At 41.0% G+C, this 19228-nt stretch overlaps 1 protein-coding gene across 5 annotated transcripts in view; it reads left to right on the forward strand.

Moving 5' to 3' along the window:
• The first annotated feature begins 59 nt into the window (after positions 1-59).
• The window catches only part of cars2 (cysteinyl-tRNA synthetase 2, mitochondrial), a 50939-nt gene continuing 31770 nt past the window's right edge, over positions 60-19228 (forward strand). For 2 of the 5 annotated variants that reach the window (XR_010004358.1, XM_008106998.3), the window contains exons 1-5: positions 9986-10264; positions 12356-12406; positions 15420-15537; positions 17681-17752; positions 18318-18423. Coding sequence is in view for 4 of the 5 variants with exons in the window: in XM_008106998.3 (XP_008105205.1) it covers positions 10053-10264; positions 12356-12406; positions 15420-15537; positions 17681-17752; positions 18318-18423 (559 nt within the window). In the remaining variant the exon portion in view is untranslated. Of the gene's footprint in view, positions 265-944; positions 2642-9984; positions 10265-12355; positions 12407-15419; positions 15538-17680; positions 17753-18317; positions 18424-19228 lie in introns of those variants that run through there. The other 3 variants (XM_016992312.2, XM_062975457.1, XM_016992313.2) reach the window with 3 other exon arrangements.

Below are 19228 nucleotides of genomic sequence, written 5' to 3' on the forward strand. Positions count from 1 at the left end.
CTCCTGTCCAATCAGGCCCCGGTTTGGGCCCCGCCCCTCCTCTTCAGTATCCAACGGCGAGCAGCAGGTGATGGACCCGGAAGAGAGAGGCGGCGAGGAAGGAATCCGACGCATGCGCAAACCTCACCCACAAGGCGATGAGAAAATGGAGGCGAATGGCAAAGGGGGATGAACTACATTTCCCGGCCGGCTTTTTTTTTTTGTGCGGCTGCGCCTGCGTTGGGGCCATTGCAGTTCGAGTGGGGGCAGCCCAGTGCTTTTAAGGTTGGCTGATCTTAAAATCCGAGCACACCCAATTGCAGAAAACAAAAGGAGGGAAGAGATGTTGATCCCGACCGCACGGAGAAGAGGAAGCTCTTGGATGAGTTTGTTTAGACATAGGCCTTTTCCTCTCCGTAGCCTTAGAATTGATAAGAAATGTTTGGGTTGCTGTGAGTTTCCCGGGCTGTATGGCCATGTTCCAGAAGCATTCTCTCCTGACATTTCGCCCACAACTATGACAGGCATCCTCAGAGGTGTGAGGTCTGTTGGAAACTGTTCAAGTGGGGTTTATATATCTGCGGAAGGAAGAACTCTTGTCTGTTTGAGGCAAGTGTGAATGTTGCAATGGATTTTCAGCTTCAAAGCCTGGCTGCTTCCTTCCTGGGGGCATCTTTTTTTGGGAGGTGTTAGCTGCCCTATTGTTTCATGCCTGGAATTCCCGTTTTCTGAGTGTTGTTCTTTATTTACCATCCCGATTTTAAAATTTGTTGTAATACTGGTAGCCAAATGTTCATTTTCATTGTTTCCTCCTTTCTGTTGTCCACGTGCTTGTAGATTTCAATGGCTTCTCTAAGTAGTCTGACATGGTGGTTGTCAAAACCCTAAAATCAGGACAGTAAATAAAGAACCTCTGAGGATGCCTGCCATAGATGTGGGCAAAATGTCAGGAGAGAATGCTTCTGGAACATGGCATACAGCCCGGAAAACTCACAGTAACCCAGTGATTTCGGCCATGAAAGCCTCCGACAACACAATGATAGGAAGTGTGTGTTTTTAGATCCACCTACTCCATAGTAAGGCCTATTAAGCCCAAAAAGATTTAGATCCAAGTAAGGATGTGACTGATTGGGGCCTGGAAAATATTCAGGAAACCTGAAATGCTCCAAAAAAAACTCCAAAAAGTGGGGCTGAGAAAGTGACAGTTTTGTTTTCTGGTGGTTCAGTGTACACGCACTTTATTTCATGCACAAAATTATTTAAAATATTGTATTAATGTATTGTTTACTATGTGCATAAGGTGTGTACGAAACATAAATGAATTTCGTATTCAGTCCAGGGCCCTGTCTCTCATGAGGTATTTACATGCAAAAGCAGGTATTCACAAATAATAACAAAATATGAAATCCAAAACATTTATTTATTTACTTTATTTCTACCCCGCTCTTCTCACCCTGAGGGGGACTCAGAGCAGCTTAGTTTGGCCACTTCAGTGCCACAATGCAAATGCACAGTGTATAAATATAATATAATACAAATCAAAGCACATTTAACATAAAATACAAGACAAAAATATGATCCCAAGCATTTTGGATAATAAAAATAGCAAAATTATGTGTTATATGTATTTCTTACATATTTTCCTTAAAGTGGCTACCACTAAAAATCATACAATTTGTAGATTTAAACCAAAAGCATATAAACATTAAAATAGAATTAAATATAGGACTATTAAAATACAGAGATAAAACTGCTAAAAAAAAGCTAGCAAAATGGCTCGTTTGATGAACCACTCCTGTCCAGTGAGGGTGACTAAAAGAAAAACAATAGAGAGTTTTCTTTTTTATAGCCACAAAATTCGCTGTAGGACTTTGGGCATTTCCTGTTATTTACCCATTGTGTTGTTGGTTAAAAAGAAAGAAGAAGCCGTATAGAACTTGCCTCATTCTAGTGCTCTCCAAATGAGCTGGACTGGGAGTTCCAGTGACCCCCATACTGGCTGGATAAGATGGGAGTTTAAATCCCAGAGATCTGTGCCGTAAAAAGGCAAAATAGAAGAATAATGCCAAAAATATAATTAATGACATGGGCAGCTCTTGCTTCCCGGGAGCTTGCTTTTCAGTGTAAAAGGATATATTTCTGATTGATTTTCAGAATTACAATGGGGAGGCTGCCATTTGAGAGAGGGAGTATAGAGTAGCCAAAATGAAAGGATCCCCCCCCCCCCCAAAAGGAAGGTAAACACAGAAGCTCCACTTTATCTGCAAAGCGAGAAAAATCAAATCAATCTACAGGATACCTTTGATTATTTTCCTCTTTTTCTAAGGGGGATTGAGACGCATCTTCTCCTTCCACGCATAATGATTTATTCCAAGTGGCATCTTTACAGCATAACCAAAAAGTCTTCCTTAAAAACGAATGACTTCTATTCTTTCCAGGCGGGGAAGTTGGAAGAAAAGGGCAAGTCGGCAATCCAGGGAGGAAAGGAAAGGGGAAACCTTTGCAAGGAGGCAGCTTGCTTTCTCGGGAGGCAGAATCTCCTTCAGCCACTGCTTACTGAGCCGGGATGAAAGAATCGATTTCGCTATAGGAAGAAAGGAGGAGCTTCTCCAAAACTACGGTGCTTTGTTGTTTTCCTGCTTTTTCCATTGATGCCCATTAAGTAAGTCTCTCCTGATTTTTCTGGATCAAGCAACTAGGGCAAACATGTCTGTACATTTTAACTCCTAAGCCCCCAGATTCACACTGGAAGCCACAGCCTGTCATTTGTGAAATTGGCTCTTTCTGCGCCTGGCCTTTGACCATCTCCCTAGATCTTGTAGGTGAAGCAGAAAACCTTAAAGGATGCCCACAGTTTTACAAGAAAAATGATATGTGCAAAAGTAACTCTACTGCCTAAAGACTGATCAGGGGTAAGAAGGCCTTTTCATATTTCAACAGAAGGGATTAGGCAAATTCCATATACAGTATTTATAATGTTCTCTTGAGATGGTTTCTAGTTTATCTGACAAAAAGGGATTTTATCTTTTTATTCTACTTTGTTAGACCTCACTTGGAATATTTATTTATTTACAGCATTTATATTCTGCCCTTCTCACCCCGAAGGGGACTCAGGGTGGATCACATTACACACATAAAGGCAAACATTCAATGCCATGACATAGAACAGAGACAGAGACAAGACACAGGCACTGGGCTGGCCTCAAACTCATGACCTCTTGGTCAGAGTGATTTGTTGCAGCTGGCTTGCTTTCCAGCCTGCGCCACAGCCCGGCCCAATCATACTATCATTTGTTCTGGGTGTCACAGTTCAAGAACAATATTGATAAACTGGAACATGGTCAGAGGAAGGCAACCAAGATGCCTTGGAAATCATGTCCTATGATGAAAGGCTTAGGGAACTGGGTATATTTATCTTAGAGAAAAGATGACATGCTAGCTGTATGTGAAAGATGTCAGGCAGAGCAGTGCTTCTCAGACTATTAATATGGGCAACCAACCATAAGTTCTTTCATGTGACAGAGATATTACCTACAATATTTTTTCTTTCATGAAAACTCATCCGTGGTCCAGAGACCATCACTTTGATTATCACTAATACAAAACTATACACATTAGAAAATGAATCGATGTGTCCAAATTGATATTAAGTTGTTTGGCTGTGGAATCATTTATCTCTCCTTCTTTGGGGGTCTTTAAACAGGTTGGATGGCCAACTTTCAGAAGTGCTTTAGTTGTGTCTTCCTGAATAGCTGAGAGTTGGGCGAGACAGATGGTCCTTTTCAGCTTTTTGATTTGCATTAGCTGGGTCTCTTAGGTTTAAGCACTGAATGTTAAATAAATATAGAACATAGAAGACCATGGACAACTGGATCACATCTGTCTGGGCGTGAGTCTCATTGACAGCAGTTGGCATCTCAATAATGAAGGGTGCTTCTAAAATTTAGCCAAGTGGTGTTTTAACTTCCCAGAGGATGCCTGCGGGACTCTGTTCCAGTCTATTTGCAGAGCCGTGTACACTATCATCTCTGATAAGAAGGTGGATAGCGTTATCTCTTGTGCTAAGCTATAGATGTGAAGGCATTTAATAAAATAAGTAGGACATGTCAACAACAATAATACCCATTATTGGGTGGTGGGGATATTTCAGAGTGAGAATTAAAGGACTTCTAACTGCACATGTGATTTAGGCTTGTGCTTTATTTGACTGTGGGGAAAATGTGAAATGTAGCTTTTGAGAAACTTCTGGAGATGCAGTAAAATCTAATACTGAGAAAACAGTTAAAAGATTATCTGACAGGGACTTTATTTCACTGGCTACAGTGGAGACAAAATTGAGAGGATTCGGTGAACTGGTTACATAAAGGACCAAGGGATTTTTGGACAACAAAATAAGCAGGGTTTTTTTGTGGTACAAGTTTAACTTCACAGCCAAGTATTTCATGTTTGCTCAAAGATTAGTCCCAATGTATTTAGTGGAACCGGTCTGGATTTTATACTCTAAATAAGCTAAAGTTAACCGGGTCTGATTAAGAAGGGATTTTGAATCTTTTTGTGGAACCAAAAATATTGAGACATACTTGTTTTGGTAATGCTATGAAACACCTCTAAAATTGACATAGTTTAGGGGCCCAGCATGTTTTTCTTAGTCCAGCCTTAAATGGAGTTTCCTTCCAAATACATGTATTTAGGTCTCCAGCCTTTATCCTACTGAGTTTTGTGACATTTAGTCCCAAATAAGCATATTTAAGATTACAGCCATAACTAGTACAACCAAGAGCCAGGGCATCTCTCTAGGGATTCAATAATTTTTAAATGGTCTTCTGCAATGGCACAAAACAAATGTAGAGGTAACCGTTTTAGTACATTTTCCTTCGGTTAAAGTGTATTTTGGGAAGGCACCTTTCAAGGATTAAAATACTAGATATAATAAACCAGGACATTGAATTCAGTCTTGTTACTCTCTTTCTGAAATCACATTATAAAATGAAGGACTGAATTTCAATATTTAGTATTCAAAAATAAAATATTATATTGGCCTTTCATTTTACCCACTAGAAAACATCTTTATACTTTTAAAAAATATATAGTCTGAGAATGGGTAGATTTAATAGCCAATGTGGGTCTCACTCAAGAGAGAAAAGTGGGAGTATTATTATTTTTTGGAAAATTGCATTTATAATCTTTTGGGAAAAAAACACCTTTTGGAGATCAGAACCTTTTAGAAAACCATGACCTTTCAGAGAAGAGCCAAAAACCCTTTAGAGTAAAATCTTCTCTTGTGAGATACAACCAGATATAATTATACAAGGCAATGGTTTCAGGTGTTAGATTGAATAACCTGTTATCTTTGATCTGTTAGTAAAACAGTGTATTAAAATGGCAGAGTTTTAGAAATGTTTTTCAGTGCCCAAAAATATATATACTCTCCCATAAAACAAATTGTTTTATATCATGCACTCAAGAGATAAAAATGAAGTAGACTTTGATAAAAAAATTAGCATATTTGGGTTACTCACAACTTCATGTGTTCAGCATACACAGATACAAAATGTATCAGTCCAGTTTCAGACATCTTTGAGATAATTCTCTGTGCCATCCGGCCAGGACATGTCTTACAACAAAACAGCAAGTGTGTGTTGTGAGGGAATGTGAAATAAACTCCATATTACATGAGTTTCCTGGAAAGGGAGTTGTCATGACAACAGCTGGTTGGCTGAGCCAGCCGCATTCTGATTGGTTGATGCCTTTGACTCAGAAGAGGCAGACCAACGGTTTTCCCCAACGGTCTTCCCCAACTGACGTTTGAGCGTGTGTGTTCAGTTGGTCCTCTTGGCGCTGACAGGAATTTTCTTGTCAGAAATACAATGGCTGTTTTACTCTCTACAGTTTGACTATTTGAAAAGGAATGATACATACTTAAAGGAACTGTAACACATTGTTGTCTTGTATATATATTTAAACTTTTGAACCAGAATAAAGTCAGTTATTATTTTACTCAAGCCTAAAGTGACAAGCAGAGTTTATATTTATTTTAAGATGGCGATAAAGCTGCCATTTACATACTTATTTTATTTACACAAACCATCACATGTTGATCTGAGGTCTGTAGTTTGCTATCTGATCATGTGGTCTGCAGCCCCTTTTATAACTTCTCGGGAACCATAGAGTAAAGGAAGCTGCACACTAGAACATATATACAGGAAACAGTAAGCAACCTGATCATAGATAAGCATTACTAGAGAAGGCTTGTAGAAGATTGTCATTTCCAACATTATTACTATTACTATTTTTCCTAAAATGTTTACACAATTCTGTCAGTCATTTTTTATTTAAAAAAACAAACAAATATCATTAGTAGACTTCAAATAAGCATTGCTAAGATGAAAGGGAGTCAAGTGGATTCACAATTTTAACTTAAAGTCTTAGGTTGCAAAATCCAGTTCAGGTACACTGCAAAAAATAGGTTATTGCTTGACTTCAAGTCATTTCCAGTGTATGATGTCCATAAGGCAGACCTAGACAAGTTTTCCTTAGGGTCATCATAAGTGAGGCATGACTAGAAGGGACATGGCAAGAACAAGAAAAAAGTACTGTATATAGTTAGTTACTGGATTTTTTAAATCATGTCAGAAGTGACTTGAGAACATACTGCAAGTCGCTTCTGGTGTGAGAGAATTGGCCGTCTACAGAGGCGTTGCCCAGGGGATGCCGGGATGTGTTAGCTGGAAGGCTTTTCTCATGTCCCCGCAAGCCAGAGCTGACAGACGGGAGCCCACCCCATCTCGTGGATTCAAACCAGCAACTTTCAGGTCAGCAACCCAGCCTTCAGGTCAGCAGTCCAGCCGGCACAGGGGTTTAACCCATTGCGCCACCACAGCTCCAAGTTACTGAGTGGGAGACCACCATTGAATACCAGTTACTGTGGGTTATACTTCAGAGGAAGATACTGTCAAACTACATCTGAATATCCTTAAGAAGCCCTATGGAAAATTAATAAGTCACCGGGTGACATGACAGCGTGGGAAACACAAAACAAAGTTGATGCACTGAGAAACGTAACAAAAGTGTCAAATTGCTTCAGTGAAGCCGGAAATGTGGAGAAATACAAAAGAATAATTGTATACATACAACGCTCTTCCCATAAAATATCACCCAGTGGAGTCACACATGGAGGCCTGAAGAGGGCTGTGAAAGAGTGACATGTGGCACAACAAGCTCAATTGTCAACTTCCAAAACCCTAAGACGAGAACCATCTGTTCCAACTTTTCAAGCCAGGTTTAAAATGCTAGAGTATATTTTACAATGTAGGATCGATGTAGTTTGATGCTACAGTAGAGTCTCACTTATCCAAGCTAAACGGGCCGGCAGAAGCTTGGATAAGCGAATATCTTGGATAACAAGGAGGGATTAAGGAAAAGCCTATTAAACATCAAATTAGGTTATGATTTTACAAATTAAGCACCAAAACTTCAAGTTATACAACAAATTTGACAGAAAAAGTAGTTTAATACGCAGTAATGTTATGTTGTAATTACTGTATTTACAAATTTAGCACCAAAATATCACGATATATTGAAAACATTGACTACAAAAATGGCTTGGATTATCCAGAGGCTTGGATAAGCGAGGCTTGGATTAGTGAGACTCTACTGTATTTGAATTATCATGGCTCAATGCTATGGAAGCATGGGGTTTTGTAGTTTGCTAAGACACCAGCATTATTTGGGCAAAGAAGGCTAAGGATCCCATAAAAGTACAACTTCCAGGATGCCACAGTATTTAGCCAGGGCAGCTGAAACGGCATCAAACTGACAATGATTTGACAATAATTGCAGACTGTAGACTGAGGCACCTTTAGAGAACAATATAAAGTGTTTCATAGTGTTTCAATAAGCAGTGTGAGTGTGCATTCAATTTTTGTATTTATATTAAACATGTTTACTCAAATATAAGCCCCACTGGTGGGGCTGACGCCCAGAAAAAACATGCAGTTTGGGGGAAAATATGTTTATGTATATCTAGCTATACACATAATAAAAATGAAAATCTGTATGTGTGTATGTGGCAGAGGTGACCACTTACACCAGTGATTCTCAGCCTGTGCGTTCCCAGGTGTTTTGGCCTACAACTCGCAAAAATCCCAGCCAGTTTACCAGCTGTTAGGATTTCTGAGAGTTGGAAGCAAAAACATCTAGGGACCCACAGGTTGAGAAATATTGACTTACACAGACAAGGTCCTGCCTCTACAAAAAGCTATAATTCCCTCAGCTCAGGAGCCACCGATAGCACTCCCTCCAATGACATTGTAGGTTATAATGAGCTCTGTGAACATGTCCAAGAGCTGTGCCAATGTCCTCCACAAACACCCTACTGCCCACCACCCAAGTGAAGGCTTTCATAGGGGACAATTTCATCTTAGATTTTGTTTTTCCTCCACCACAGACATCCCAGTGTTCCTTACTCTCTCCATTGGTGTGGAATATGCATGACCCTGCCCACTGCCTATCCCATAACCCTTTCCTACTCTTCTAAGACACAGAGCACACTATGAACCCAAACAATGATGAATCTGGACCAAATTTAGCATACATACCTGATATGCCCAAATTGGAATACTGGTGGTGTTTTTTTTGGGGGGGGGGGGGGAGTTGTAGGTACTGGGATTTATAGTTCACCTGCAATCAAAGAGCACTCTGAACCCCACCAAAAAGGGAATTGGATCAAACTTGGCACACAAGAACCTACATGGCCATAAAAAATAATTGAGGTCTTTGGGGAAAATTCACCTTGATTTTTTTGGGGGGAGGGGTGGTTGTAGTTCACCTACATCCAGAGAATATTGTGAACCAAAAGCTGATGGATCTGGATCAAACATGGCATGCGTATCTGATACGCCCAAATTTGATTACTGGAGGGATTTGGGAGTGATTGACCTTGAGTTCTGGGAGCTGTAGTTTACCCACAACCAGAGAAACTGTGACCTCCACCAATTATGGACCTGGACCAAACTTGGCACACACAACCCCCCGTGACTAACTCAACCCACTGGTTTGAGGGGACTGACTCACCATAGTGGGAGTTGTAGTTTACCCTACAGCCAGAAAGCACACCGAAACTCACTGATGATGCACCTAGAACAGTGGTTCTCAACCTGTGGGTCCCCAGGTGTTTTGGCCAACAACTCCCAGAAATCCTGGCTAGTTTACCAGCTGTTAGAATTTCTGGGAGCTGAAGGCCAAAACATCTGGGGACCCACAGGTTGAGAACAACTGATCTAGAGCAAACCTGCCCAACGTAACGAATTTTAAAGTATTGATGGAGTTTCTCAGGATTAATCTGGCATGCTGTGAGTTGTAGTTCACCCACAACCTTATGCATTTTGTACAGTAATTGACTTCTTCAAATAACCCGAGCAATGCCAGGTATCCAAGCTAGTATGTATATGTGTGTGTGTATATATATATATACACACACAGACACAGGGTGCCCCAAAAGTCTTCATACATAGGGAGAATTAACAAACTCAAAATGTATTTTTTTATATTTTTGCATAGTTTTATAAATATCTAGCAAATTTTTGTAATTAATCTTTTGTAAGTAAAGGCACGTTTCGCTACAATTTCCCAGTATCCCTATGTATGGCGATTTGTCTGCGTGTGCATACACAAACCATAATTCGCCCGTTGACCCACACGGATAGGATTAGGCTGTTGGTTAGAAACTATCCCGCTTTTTATGCTCAGCGGAAAGCCGGGCAGAGATTGCCAACCGCCGGCCAACGGAGCTCGCAGCACGGAAAAAGCTGCAGGAAAGGCGCCCGAGCTCCTCCTTTTCCTGCTGGGCTCCGCCTGTAGCCGAGGGCTCGCTGTTGTTGCCGGCGTACAGTCGGCGGCGGCTGTTGTTGTTGCTACAGGCGACGAGGGCTGTTCCGCTGGGCAGGCGCGAGGAGGAAGGAGGGAGGGGAGAGGGAGGAGCCAGTGCCTCGCCGCCTGCCTATTGGCCCGCCTCTCCTCCCTTCCTGCCACGCGGGCTGGGCCTCGTCCTAGGAAGCGGCCTCCCTGTGCTGCGCATGGCTCGCGCTTGGCTGCTGCAGCAGCTGCTGCTATCCCCGGCCCGGGCCCGCCTCCGAGCCGCCTCGCCTGCCTTGCAGAGGATGGGCCTCTCCTCCGGTGGCGCCAAGTGGCTCCAGCCCCGCGGCCCAGAGAGCGGCATCCAGACCTACAACAGCCTCAGCAAGAGCAAGGAGCCGCTGGTCTTGCGGAACCCCGATGTGGTCACTTGGTAGGAGACGTCTGGGCATGGACTTTGCAGTGTTTGCAGGAAAGGCGGCTCGTTTGCCTTCCTGGCGGGGTTTGGGGGTACCTCCAGGCATGAAATATAACCAACATGCCAGGTTTCCTGGCAGTGAAGATGCTGCAGTGGGGTGGGCGACCTTCATTGCTGACGGTGCATCTACACTGTACAATTAGTGCAGTTTGAAAACGCTATAACTGCCATGGCTCAATATTATGGAATCCTGTAAGTGAAGGTAGCAAGGGGTGCATCAACACAGTACTGTTGTTATTATTATCATCATTCCACTTTCCTCTCTTTAACAAAACTCAGGCGCCATCCACACAGCTGAATAAAATTCCACATTATATCTGCTTTGAACTGGATTAAATGGCAGTGTGGACTCAGATAACCTAGTTCAAAGCAGATATTGTGGGATTCTCTGCTCCAATATTCTGGGTTATATGGCTGTGTGGAAGGGCCCTAAGAATTGGCGCACAATGTTAAAAATGATACAATTTGAAACCTACAACATATAAATAGAATAAAACATAGGATTTACTGTACAGGTCGGACTCAGCTTAATACTGTAAACCCTGTACATGCAGGTGAGGGCGACTCAGGGTTCTTCTGAAGGGGGACAAGGGCTTCCACACAGACATATGACCCAGAATATAAAAGCAGAAAATCCCACAATATCTGCTTTGAACTGGGTTATCTGAGTCCACACTGCCATATATTCCAGCTGAAAGCAGATATTGTGAGATTTTATTCAGCTGTATGGAAGGGGCCTCAAGCTGCTAAATAAAATCTAGATTATCTGCTTTGAACTGGATTAAATGGCAGTGTAGACTCATAGAATCCAGTTCAAATCAGATAATGTGGATCATCTGCTTTCATCATCTGGATTATATGGCAGTGTAGAAAGGGCCTTAGGTGCATCAATACTGTAGAATGAATGCAGTTTGACACCTCTTGAACTGCTATGGCTCAATGCTATGGGATTCTATGAGTTGTAGTTTGGTGAGGCAACAGCACTCTTTAATTTGAGAAGGCTTGAAAAACTACAATTAATGTGGTTTGATTCCACGTAAATTGCCATAGCATTGAGGTATGACAGTTAAAATGGTGCCCAACTGTATTCATTTTACAGTGTAGAGCCTGGCTAGGATTCTGGGAGACAAAGGTTGAGATTCCCAGCGGCACGGACTTCCTCCCAAACCAGACCAGACCACAATATTATAGCTAAAATATCAGACAATTTTAGACACGCACTACAAAATAACTGTGGCAACAAAAACAGTATGTGCTTGCAGCACATACAGACAAAACCAAATGATTCAAAGCATCATTGTAACTAGGTAATTCCTCTGATGTTTATTAGACCTTCAAACTTGTAGGTATATTAATGCAGTATGTGTAGGCTAGGCTTATGAAAAATGTTTTTGTGGGTATATCTACAGGAATTTAAAAAAAAATAAAAAATAAAAAAATTCTGCTGAAACACTGTTACAAGAATTGTATAGACTGTCAATTTGGTGTCAACCATTCTGAAGGTGTCACCTCATACAGTTTGCATCCTTTAGGAAATCACACCTTCTCTGATGGAAGCACTGACAAGCCTCTGAATAAATCTTTCTAGGAAATCCCCATACTGTTGGCTTGAAGGCATATAACAAGAGCCATGCTCCTTAAAGTGCTGCCCCTGGAGAGTTTTCCAGGAATGTATTTGTAGTCAATGGTAAAAATATGATGTCAGTCCTTGGCATATTGAGAAAAAAATGCTGATCTCCATATCAGATAGTTGCAGGGCCCTTCCAGACAGGCCCTATATCCCAGGATCTGATCCCAGAATTTCTGTTTAGGCCATTTATTTCTGTATAATTTGTGGTCGTAGCTTTACAGTCTTGGCAAAAAACCTTTAAACAAGCTTGGCCCTGATGAGGTTGTTAAACCTCCAAGCACATTAATTTGATGTTCTTGACACTCTGGCTCCATGTCTTCCCAAGTACCCTTCACAAACATTTCCATTTCCCACCTTCATTTAGCTGTCAGTTGGTATTTTTATGATTTTATTTATTTTTTTGCTCTTCTTGATAGGTATAGCTGTGGACCAACTGTGTACGATCATGCACACCTTGGGCATGCTTGGTGAGTTTTTACACATTGTTTATCTTTATTGATTATGTTTATTGAAATAAGCATTTTATCAACTAGATTAGGTATAGAATAGATTTCAGCTTTTAGTATATTAATAGCAGTTATTATTATGCCAATAGTAATAAATATAAAGTTTCCAGACTTTAGAAGAATTCTTTAAAATTTTAGGAATTCCTCCAGCAATGTGGCCGGGGCTTCTAGATATCCTATGCCAATTATTTTTTTTACTACAGACTGGCTTTTTCAACACAAGGCAGGTTTTTACTAAGTGTAATTGAGAAGTATAGCTTATAATTAAAATGTGGGTAAATGAATACCTCCTCATCTATGAGATGTGCTTGGATGTTCCATATTCTCAGTTTAAGAGGAAGTCTGGAAGAGCATAAAACTTTCTCAGGAGTTGCAGACCTCCTCTGAATACATCTTGCCAAGACAACCCTTTTATAGGGTCCCCATAAGTTGGAGATGACGTGAAGACCATAACAACAACAGTAGTTAGACGAGGTAGGAAAGAAAAGGCAAAACATTGTCAAGTCCACATGGAGAAAATGTTCTTACGATCTGGAATATGCATTAACTCTGGTACTTGATACAAAGGTAACCCAATGTAAAGTGCATTGCAGAAGTCCAACCTTGAGTTTATCAGTGCATGCACTACCATCTCTAGGTCCTCCAAATCCAGGAAGGGATGCAGCTGGCAGATCAGCTGACACTGATAATAAGCACTGCAGACTGTCACATCTATCTGGGCTGACATTTGGAGAGACTGATCCAGGAGCACTCCCAAGCTGCAAACACAGTCTTTCAGGGGGAGTGTAACCCCCATCCAGAACTGGTTGACATACCTCCAGCCCCAGATTAGGATCCTTGATGGCAAGTACCTCTGTTTTGTCTAGATTCTGTTTCAATTTGTTTTTCCTCATCCAGTCAATTACCTCCTTCAGGCTTTCATTCAAAGGAGACATGCTATCCTTAGCTAGAGCTGTTTTGAAAGGCATGGAGAAATACATTTGGGTGTCATCAGCATACTGACAACATCCCGCCCCATGCCTACAAATGGTCTCACCCAGTGGTTTCATTTAAATATTAAAGACTCACATTGGAAATAGAATGGCACCTTGTAGGATACCACATAACATCTTCTTTTTAGAGGAGCAGGGTTTTTCTGCAGCACAGTGGTTTAGTCCACTGGGCTAAGCCCAGCCCCTGACCATGGTATTCTTCTGGAATGCCTGGAGGGGCTGGGAATTGGAGGCACTGTGTTGCAGTGGTTCAGGTCTACCTCTCAGGCAGGTGGTGGTGTTTGGGGATAGCTGCTCCTCCGATCAAAAAGTTAACATTTTGAGCCTGGCTTGCCTTTAGCCCCAGCTCATCTGCCCACCTAGCAAGTCGAAAGCAGAAATAAGAGTAGATAAATAGGTACTGCTTTTAGTGGAGAGGTAATAAGGACATTGATTGGGAGGAGAAGCTCCTTGCCATGGAAAATGGAGCGACAGCACACACACACCCCTCCCCCCCGGCCAGAGTCAAGCACAGCCTCCCAAGATGCTGGAAATAAGATGGGAAATGCCTTTACCTCTGCTTGTGTTGTCAGTCCTTGTTGATTGTGTAATCGGCATTGAATGTTTGCTGTATGTGTGCTCTGTGAGCTGCTCTGACTCCCCTTTGGGGTACAAAATGCAGGGTATAAATACTGTAGCTAAACTAAATGATATTGAATGCTGCTGAGATATCTAGGAAGCATCAATACTGCTTGTTGATGTTAAGACTGAGATCATCCACTAAGGCAGTGGTTCTCAACCTGTGGGTCCCCAGATGTTTTGGGCTCCAACTCCAAGAAATCCTAACAGCTGGTAAAATGGCTGGGAATTCTGGAAGTTGTAAGCCAAAACACCCGGGGACCCACAAATTGAGAACCACTGCATTAAGGTGACCATAGCAGTCTCAACTTTGTATCCTGCTCTGAAGCTAGTTTAAAATTGGTCAAGGAAGTGTTTGTTATCCAAGATTTCCTGGAGCTGTGTCATATCTGTGTCATATCTGGTTCTGTTAAGCATGTGAGTGCAGAAGGTAGATGAGGAATGATTTCTGACTCTTCATTGTGTAACAATAGCAGTAAAATGACCCCAAGTTAGCACTTCATATTGCTGAAACCCTAGAGTGCTCCAGCAGTAGGCCAGGCATGTATTGTGTTTGGAAGAATTAGTTAGCCATGTTCTGTTTATCTCCTGAGGTCAGAATTGTTTAATTCCGAGTGTGTACTTGGAATTAAACAGTTCTGACCTCAGGAGATAAACAGAACACAGCTAACTATTCTTCCAAATAAAATGCATCCCATAATAGACTCTGGTTGTATGGTTGGAGTCTAACCTTTCCTGATTTAGTTATGCCACAATACATTTAGAATCATCTAGGAGTCTGTAGTTCTAGTGCACTCACATGGTGGCCTTCATTCAAAGAGGCTGAGCATAATAATAATAATAATAATAATAATAATAATAATAATAATAATAATAATAATAATAATAATACATTTTTATTTATACCCTGCCATCATCTCCCCGAAGGGACTCGGGCAACTCACGGAAGCACTACGAAGTGCAGCATATAAACAGACAGTACATAAGCATATAAACAGCATCATAAATTTAAAAATAACAAACACATATACAATCCTATTCAATAAAATTATAAAATTCCTAAAACTCAGTAGAACCTGCGAATAAAGCTGGCTGTCTACAATAACAGATCAAAGTGCAAAGTGAAACAATTGGTGGATCTTCAAATCTGGCCTTAGATTACAACAGGTCAAAGGCCTGCTAAAGAGCCATGTTTTAAACTAGCCCGGAAGGCTAACCTTTAGGGAGAGTATTTCAGAGCCGGGGAGCCACCACATAGAAGGCCCTCTCTCTCGTCCCCACCAACCGTGTTTGAGACAGTGGTGGGACCGAGAGAATCTTAGCATTATCCATCAACCGTAACGTGCATGCACCTTTCTTTTCAGCTCCTATGTCAGGTTTGATATAATTAGAAGAATAATGACACGTTTATTTGGAAAGGAAGTGGTCATGGTGATGGGAATTACAGATATCGATGACAAAATAATTAAGAGAGCCAATGAGGTAAGTAGTATCTTGTGCATTGTATAACATTGATACCTGTTTCTGTTTGTTCCATTCATATGGCCCTGTTTCCATGCCTGTCTGCCGCTTCTGAAACTGGCGCCCATCCAAATAAGCTCTTTCATTTCTCCATCCGAATATACAAATGCATTTGTCCCATTGGCAGGTATGGGTGGGCTGCCCAGGCTCCCCTGCCGCTCAGTTTTAGGGCTAGAGGGGTGAAAATCACCACACATGGAGGGCATATCTATCACTTTTAGCCCTCCAACTCTTACAAGGTTTGGGTCATCCCCCAAATTTTAGGGATTTTTTTATTTCTATAAATAAAATCTCCTTAAAAACATTCCCTCTTTCCCCAGTGGTCCTGCCCTCTAACTTGCCATCTAAGGACTTAAGATACCAATGATTCTAAGACGTGTTACCCTCGATCTGCAGAGGAGACCTGAGGTTAAAGGCAGGGCTTAAGGTACCACTGATTCTGAGAGGTCTCCCTCTCGATATGCAGAGGAGACCTGAGGTTAAAGAATAAGGAGGCTGCAAGGCAGGCACTGAGGCAGGCAAGAGGCAACAAACGTGGCAGGCAGAGCAGCAGCCCCACCACCTAGCAGCTAAGAAGGACATGCCCACAATATCTCTTTGGGGTTGTTCACCCCATTATATAACCAGAGCCTTGCATGGCGATGCCAGAACGTTCAATTCCTCTGATTGGCCAAAACTGGGTCAGAAAACCAGGAAATGCTCCCAGGGCCACTCAGGGAACACCATATGGAACGAAAAGCAGCAAAGCAAACGGTTTTGTGTTGCTTTCACTTTCGTTTCACTGCTTCATCCGTGTGGGGAGGGGTCTGCCGTACCATTCCGTATGAATGAACGACATGGTACAAAACCACGGATGAAACATACCGGGCCCTACTCTAGTAAGTAGTACATATTTCTATTGTGGTTTGGAATTTTGTTCATCATAAAATCTATTAGATTAGGCTGGTCTTGTGTACAAGATCCATTTTTTGTGTACTTGGGAGGCTGACAATTTGCTTTCATCCCTTTTCCTGATTTCTTTTTTTACATCAGTTAAAAATACTGCTAGTCTCAAAGCAAGCACAAGAGTTTGAGATCAGGATGTTGTTCTTGTATGATCTCTTCCTAGACTCACCACTTTTCTCATCTTAATTAAACCGTGGTTGCTATGTGACCAGAGTAGCAAATTGGCTTCAAGCCATGCTCAGAATTTCCCATTGTTTGGCACAACAGGACTTGAACACTACAGTGCCAGAAAATCCTGCTCCACCTACTTGTTTCTTCATTTAAACACATTCTGTTGATGTATCTTAGTAAATTATTGTCTTTTTATCTTCTGCAATGAAGTTTTTAATAATACTCTAAGCAATTGAAATATTTTGTATGTCAAGAAATCTAACCCTAATTAAGCCATTTGACTCTATCATGTCTCTTGCACCTTAAGGGGATTCACTTTGTTTTTCACTGCACAGAGATGTCTTACATGTTACGCACAGCTTGTTTCCCTAATTTGAACTGTTGACACATTTTAAAAGAAAAGTTTATTTCTGAGGTAATCCAGGTCAAGATTATATTGACAGCATAATGGTATCATGTCATTATAGAGACAGATTTGGTCATGTGCTGCTTCTCACTCACCTTTGAGAAGAATGTCACATAGCCAAAATGAAATTGGAATGAGTGAAATCCTTCTGGATAAATAATTCTCGCCTCCCTTTTTTTTTTTTTTGTTCAGCTTCCTTCCAAAACACATGGGGTTTCCTCATTCCATTTGGGTTCATCCTGTTGTGTTCTTCGCTCTGAATGACGTGAATATTAAGTCTTTTCAGGGATGTCTGTGATCATGCTGTGTGTTTTTTGCTCACAGCGGCTCAGGAGAGCTGTTACCGGTTATTCTTGCTTTGCAACATTTAGGGTGTACTTGAAATCCAAGTTAAATTTAAATGAAGGAGAAGATCACTTGTTCTCCCTGTCCCAGATCCCCTGACATGTAAGATTGGTATTCTCCTCAAGCGAGCATATAATGAGTCTTCTTAGTTTTATTTGAATATTTTCTCTCTTTTTCAGCAAGTTAGTAGTTAACCAATGTGTATATGATTACCAGTGTGCTCCTTTTTCAAAACAGATGGGTATATCACCATTGACTCTTGCCCGTTTTTATGAGGAAGACTTTAAGCAAGATATGGCTGCCTTAAAGGTACAAACATTTAATCCAATAAATTGAACTTTTTATTTGTTGGTTCATGTTTTGATGGGAAGAATCTCTATCTTTGGTAACTTGAGCAGTTTATTTTGCCAGGTTTATTCAAAGGGCTTAACTATCAAGATGCTGACTTGTCTGAGGCCTTATTGGTTGGGTAGCCCTTTAAATATACTTCTAATATTCTTCTTAATATGTAATAATTAAAATAATTAGCTCAACATTAACCATCAGCTTTGCTAGTGTGAATAAAGGCTGTTCGCATTTAGGTTTTCATAAATCAGGCTATTACTTTGTCCTATTATCTCTACCTGGTAGTGACTAATTCATTACGGCTGCACTCTCCATTTTGGCACTGGGCCTACAGTTCAAACCTCAGGGCAAAATCATTGGCTATAATATCTTATTTTATCTTGTGTTCCAGCCTCTTGCATTTTGTACGCTTGAGCCTGATAAAAGGATTTGGATAATTTGAAGCTTACACTGTATTTTGGGACATTTTAATTCATTCCAGCAAAGGTGTGGATTCTGGAATAATAAAATTACATTTTTTTTTGCTAAGGTTCTTCCTCCTACGGTCTATATGAGAGTGACTGAAAATATTCCTCAGATTATTTCTTTTATACAGAAGATCATTGCTAGCAGACATGGCTATGCAACCTCAAAAGGTAGAGAACAGGACAATTATCCATTTATGTCTGTGTTAGATATTAGCATATTAGATCTGATGTTTCTGTTAATCTTGTTTATGCCTCACCTTGACAACATCTGCTCCACCTGTTGAGCTGCAAATGCATTCATTGTCCTGCAGGTATTCAGGAAGAGCTTGTTTCTCCTCATTGAATTTGGAAGGCTGTTTAGAGACTGTATCAAAGGGAGCAAAAAGAGGCAGCAGGCAATTTTGCTAGTTTAAAGTCCACCCACAGCAGCAACTCTTTCCTTCCCTGTATTTTGCTATATAATCATGGTGTTGTCTATATCTATTGGTTTTTGCCTGTCTGTCATTTTTTCTACCCTCCCAGTTTGATTCTTGACCAAGGTTTGAGACCTCAGCCAAGAAATGTCTTAGACACAAATGCTAAAACAAATAGACTTAAGATGCCATTTTAAACATATGGCTTGGCACTTCTACTAATATAGGCATTATTAAATACATTGTTACTGGGTGTCTGTTGTCTCACTTTTATGCTTTTGTGCTTTCTACAGTTCTGACATTAGGGTTGAGGTGGAAGTGATTTTTAAAAAGGCAGTCATTACAGAATTTCAAATGCTTTAAATCTTAGGATTCCTCATGAATGGGTGTTTTGGATTCATTGATTAAACTGCTGCATGTACTTCTGTTGGTTTCCACTGGGTGTCCATTACATTAAAATCCCTTGCTTGTTCTTGCTTGTTCTTGCAGAATAGCATTTTGTCATCCTGGCCATAGTGGATGTTATTTCAAGTTAGAGGTTCAAGAGGCCCAGTTGTCCT

This window comes from Anolis carolinensis, chromosome 3 (genome assembly GCF_035594765.1).
Source record: "Anolis carolinensis isolate JA03-04 chromosome 3, rAnoCar3.1.pri, whole genome shotgun sequence".
NCBI classification, from domain to species: Eukaryota; Metazoa; Chordata; class Lepidosauria; order Squamata; family Dactyloidae; genus Anolis; species Anolis carolinensis.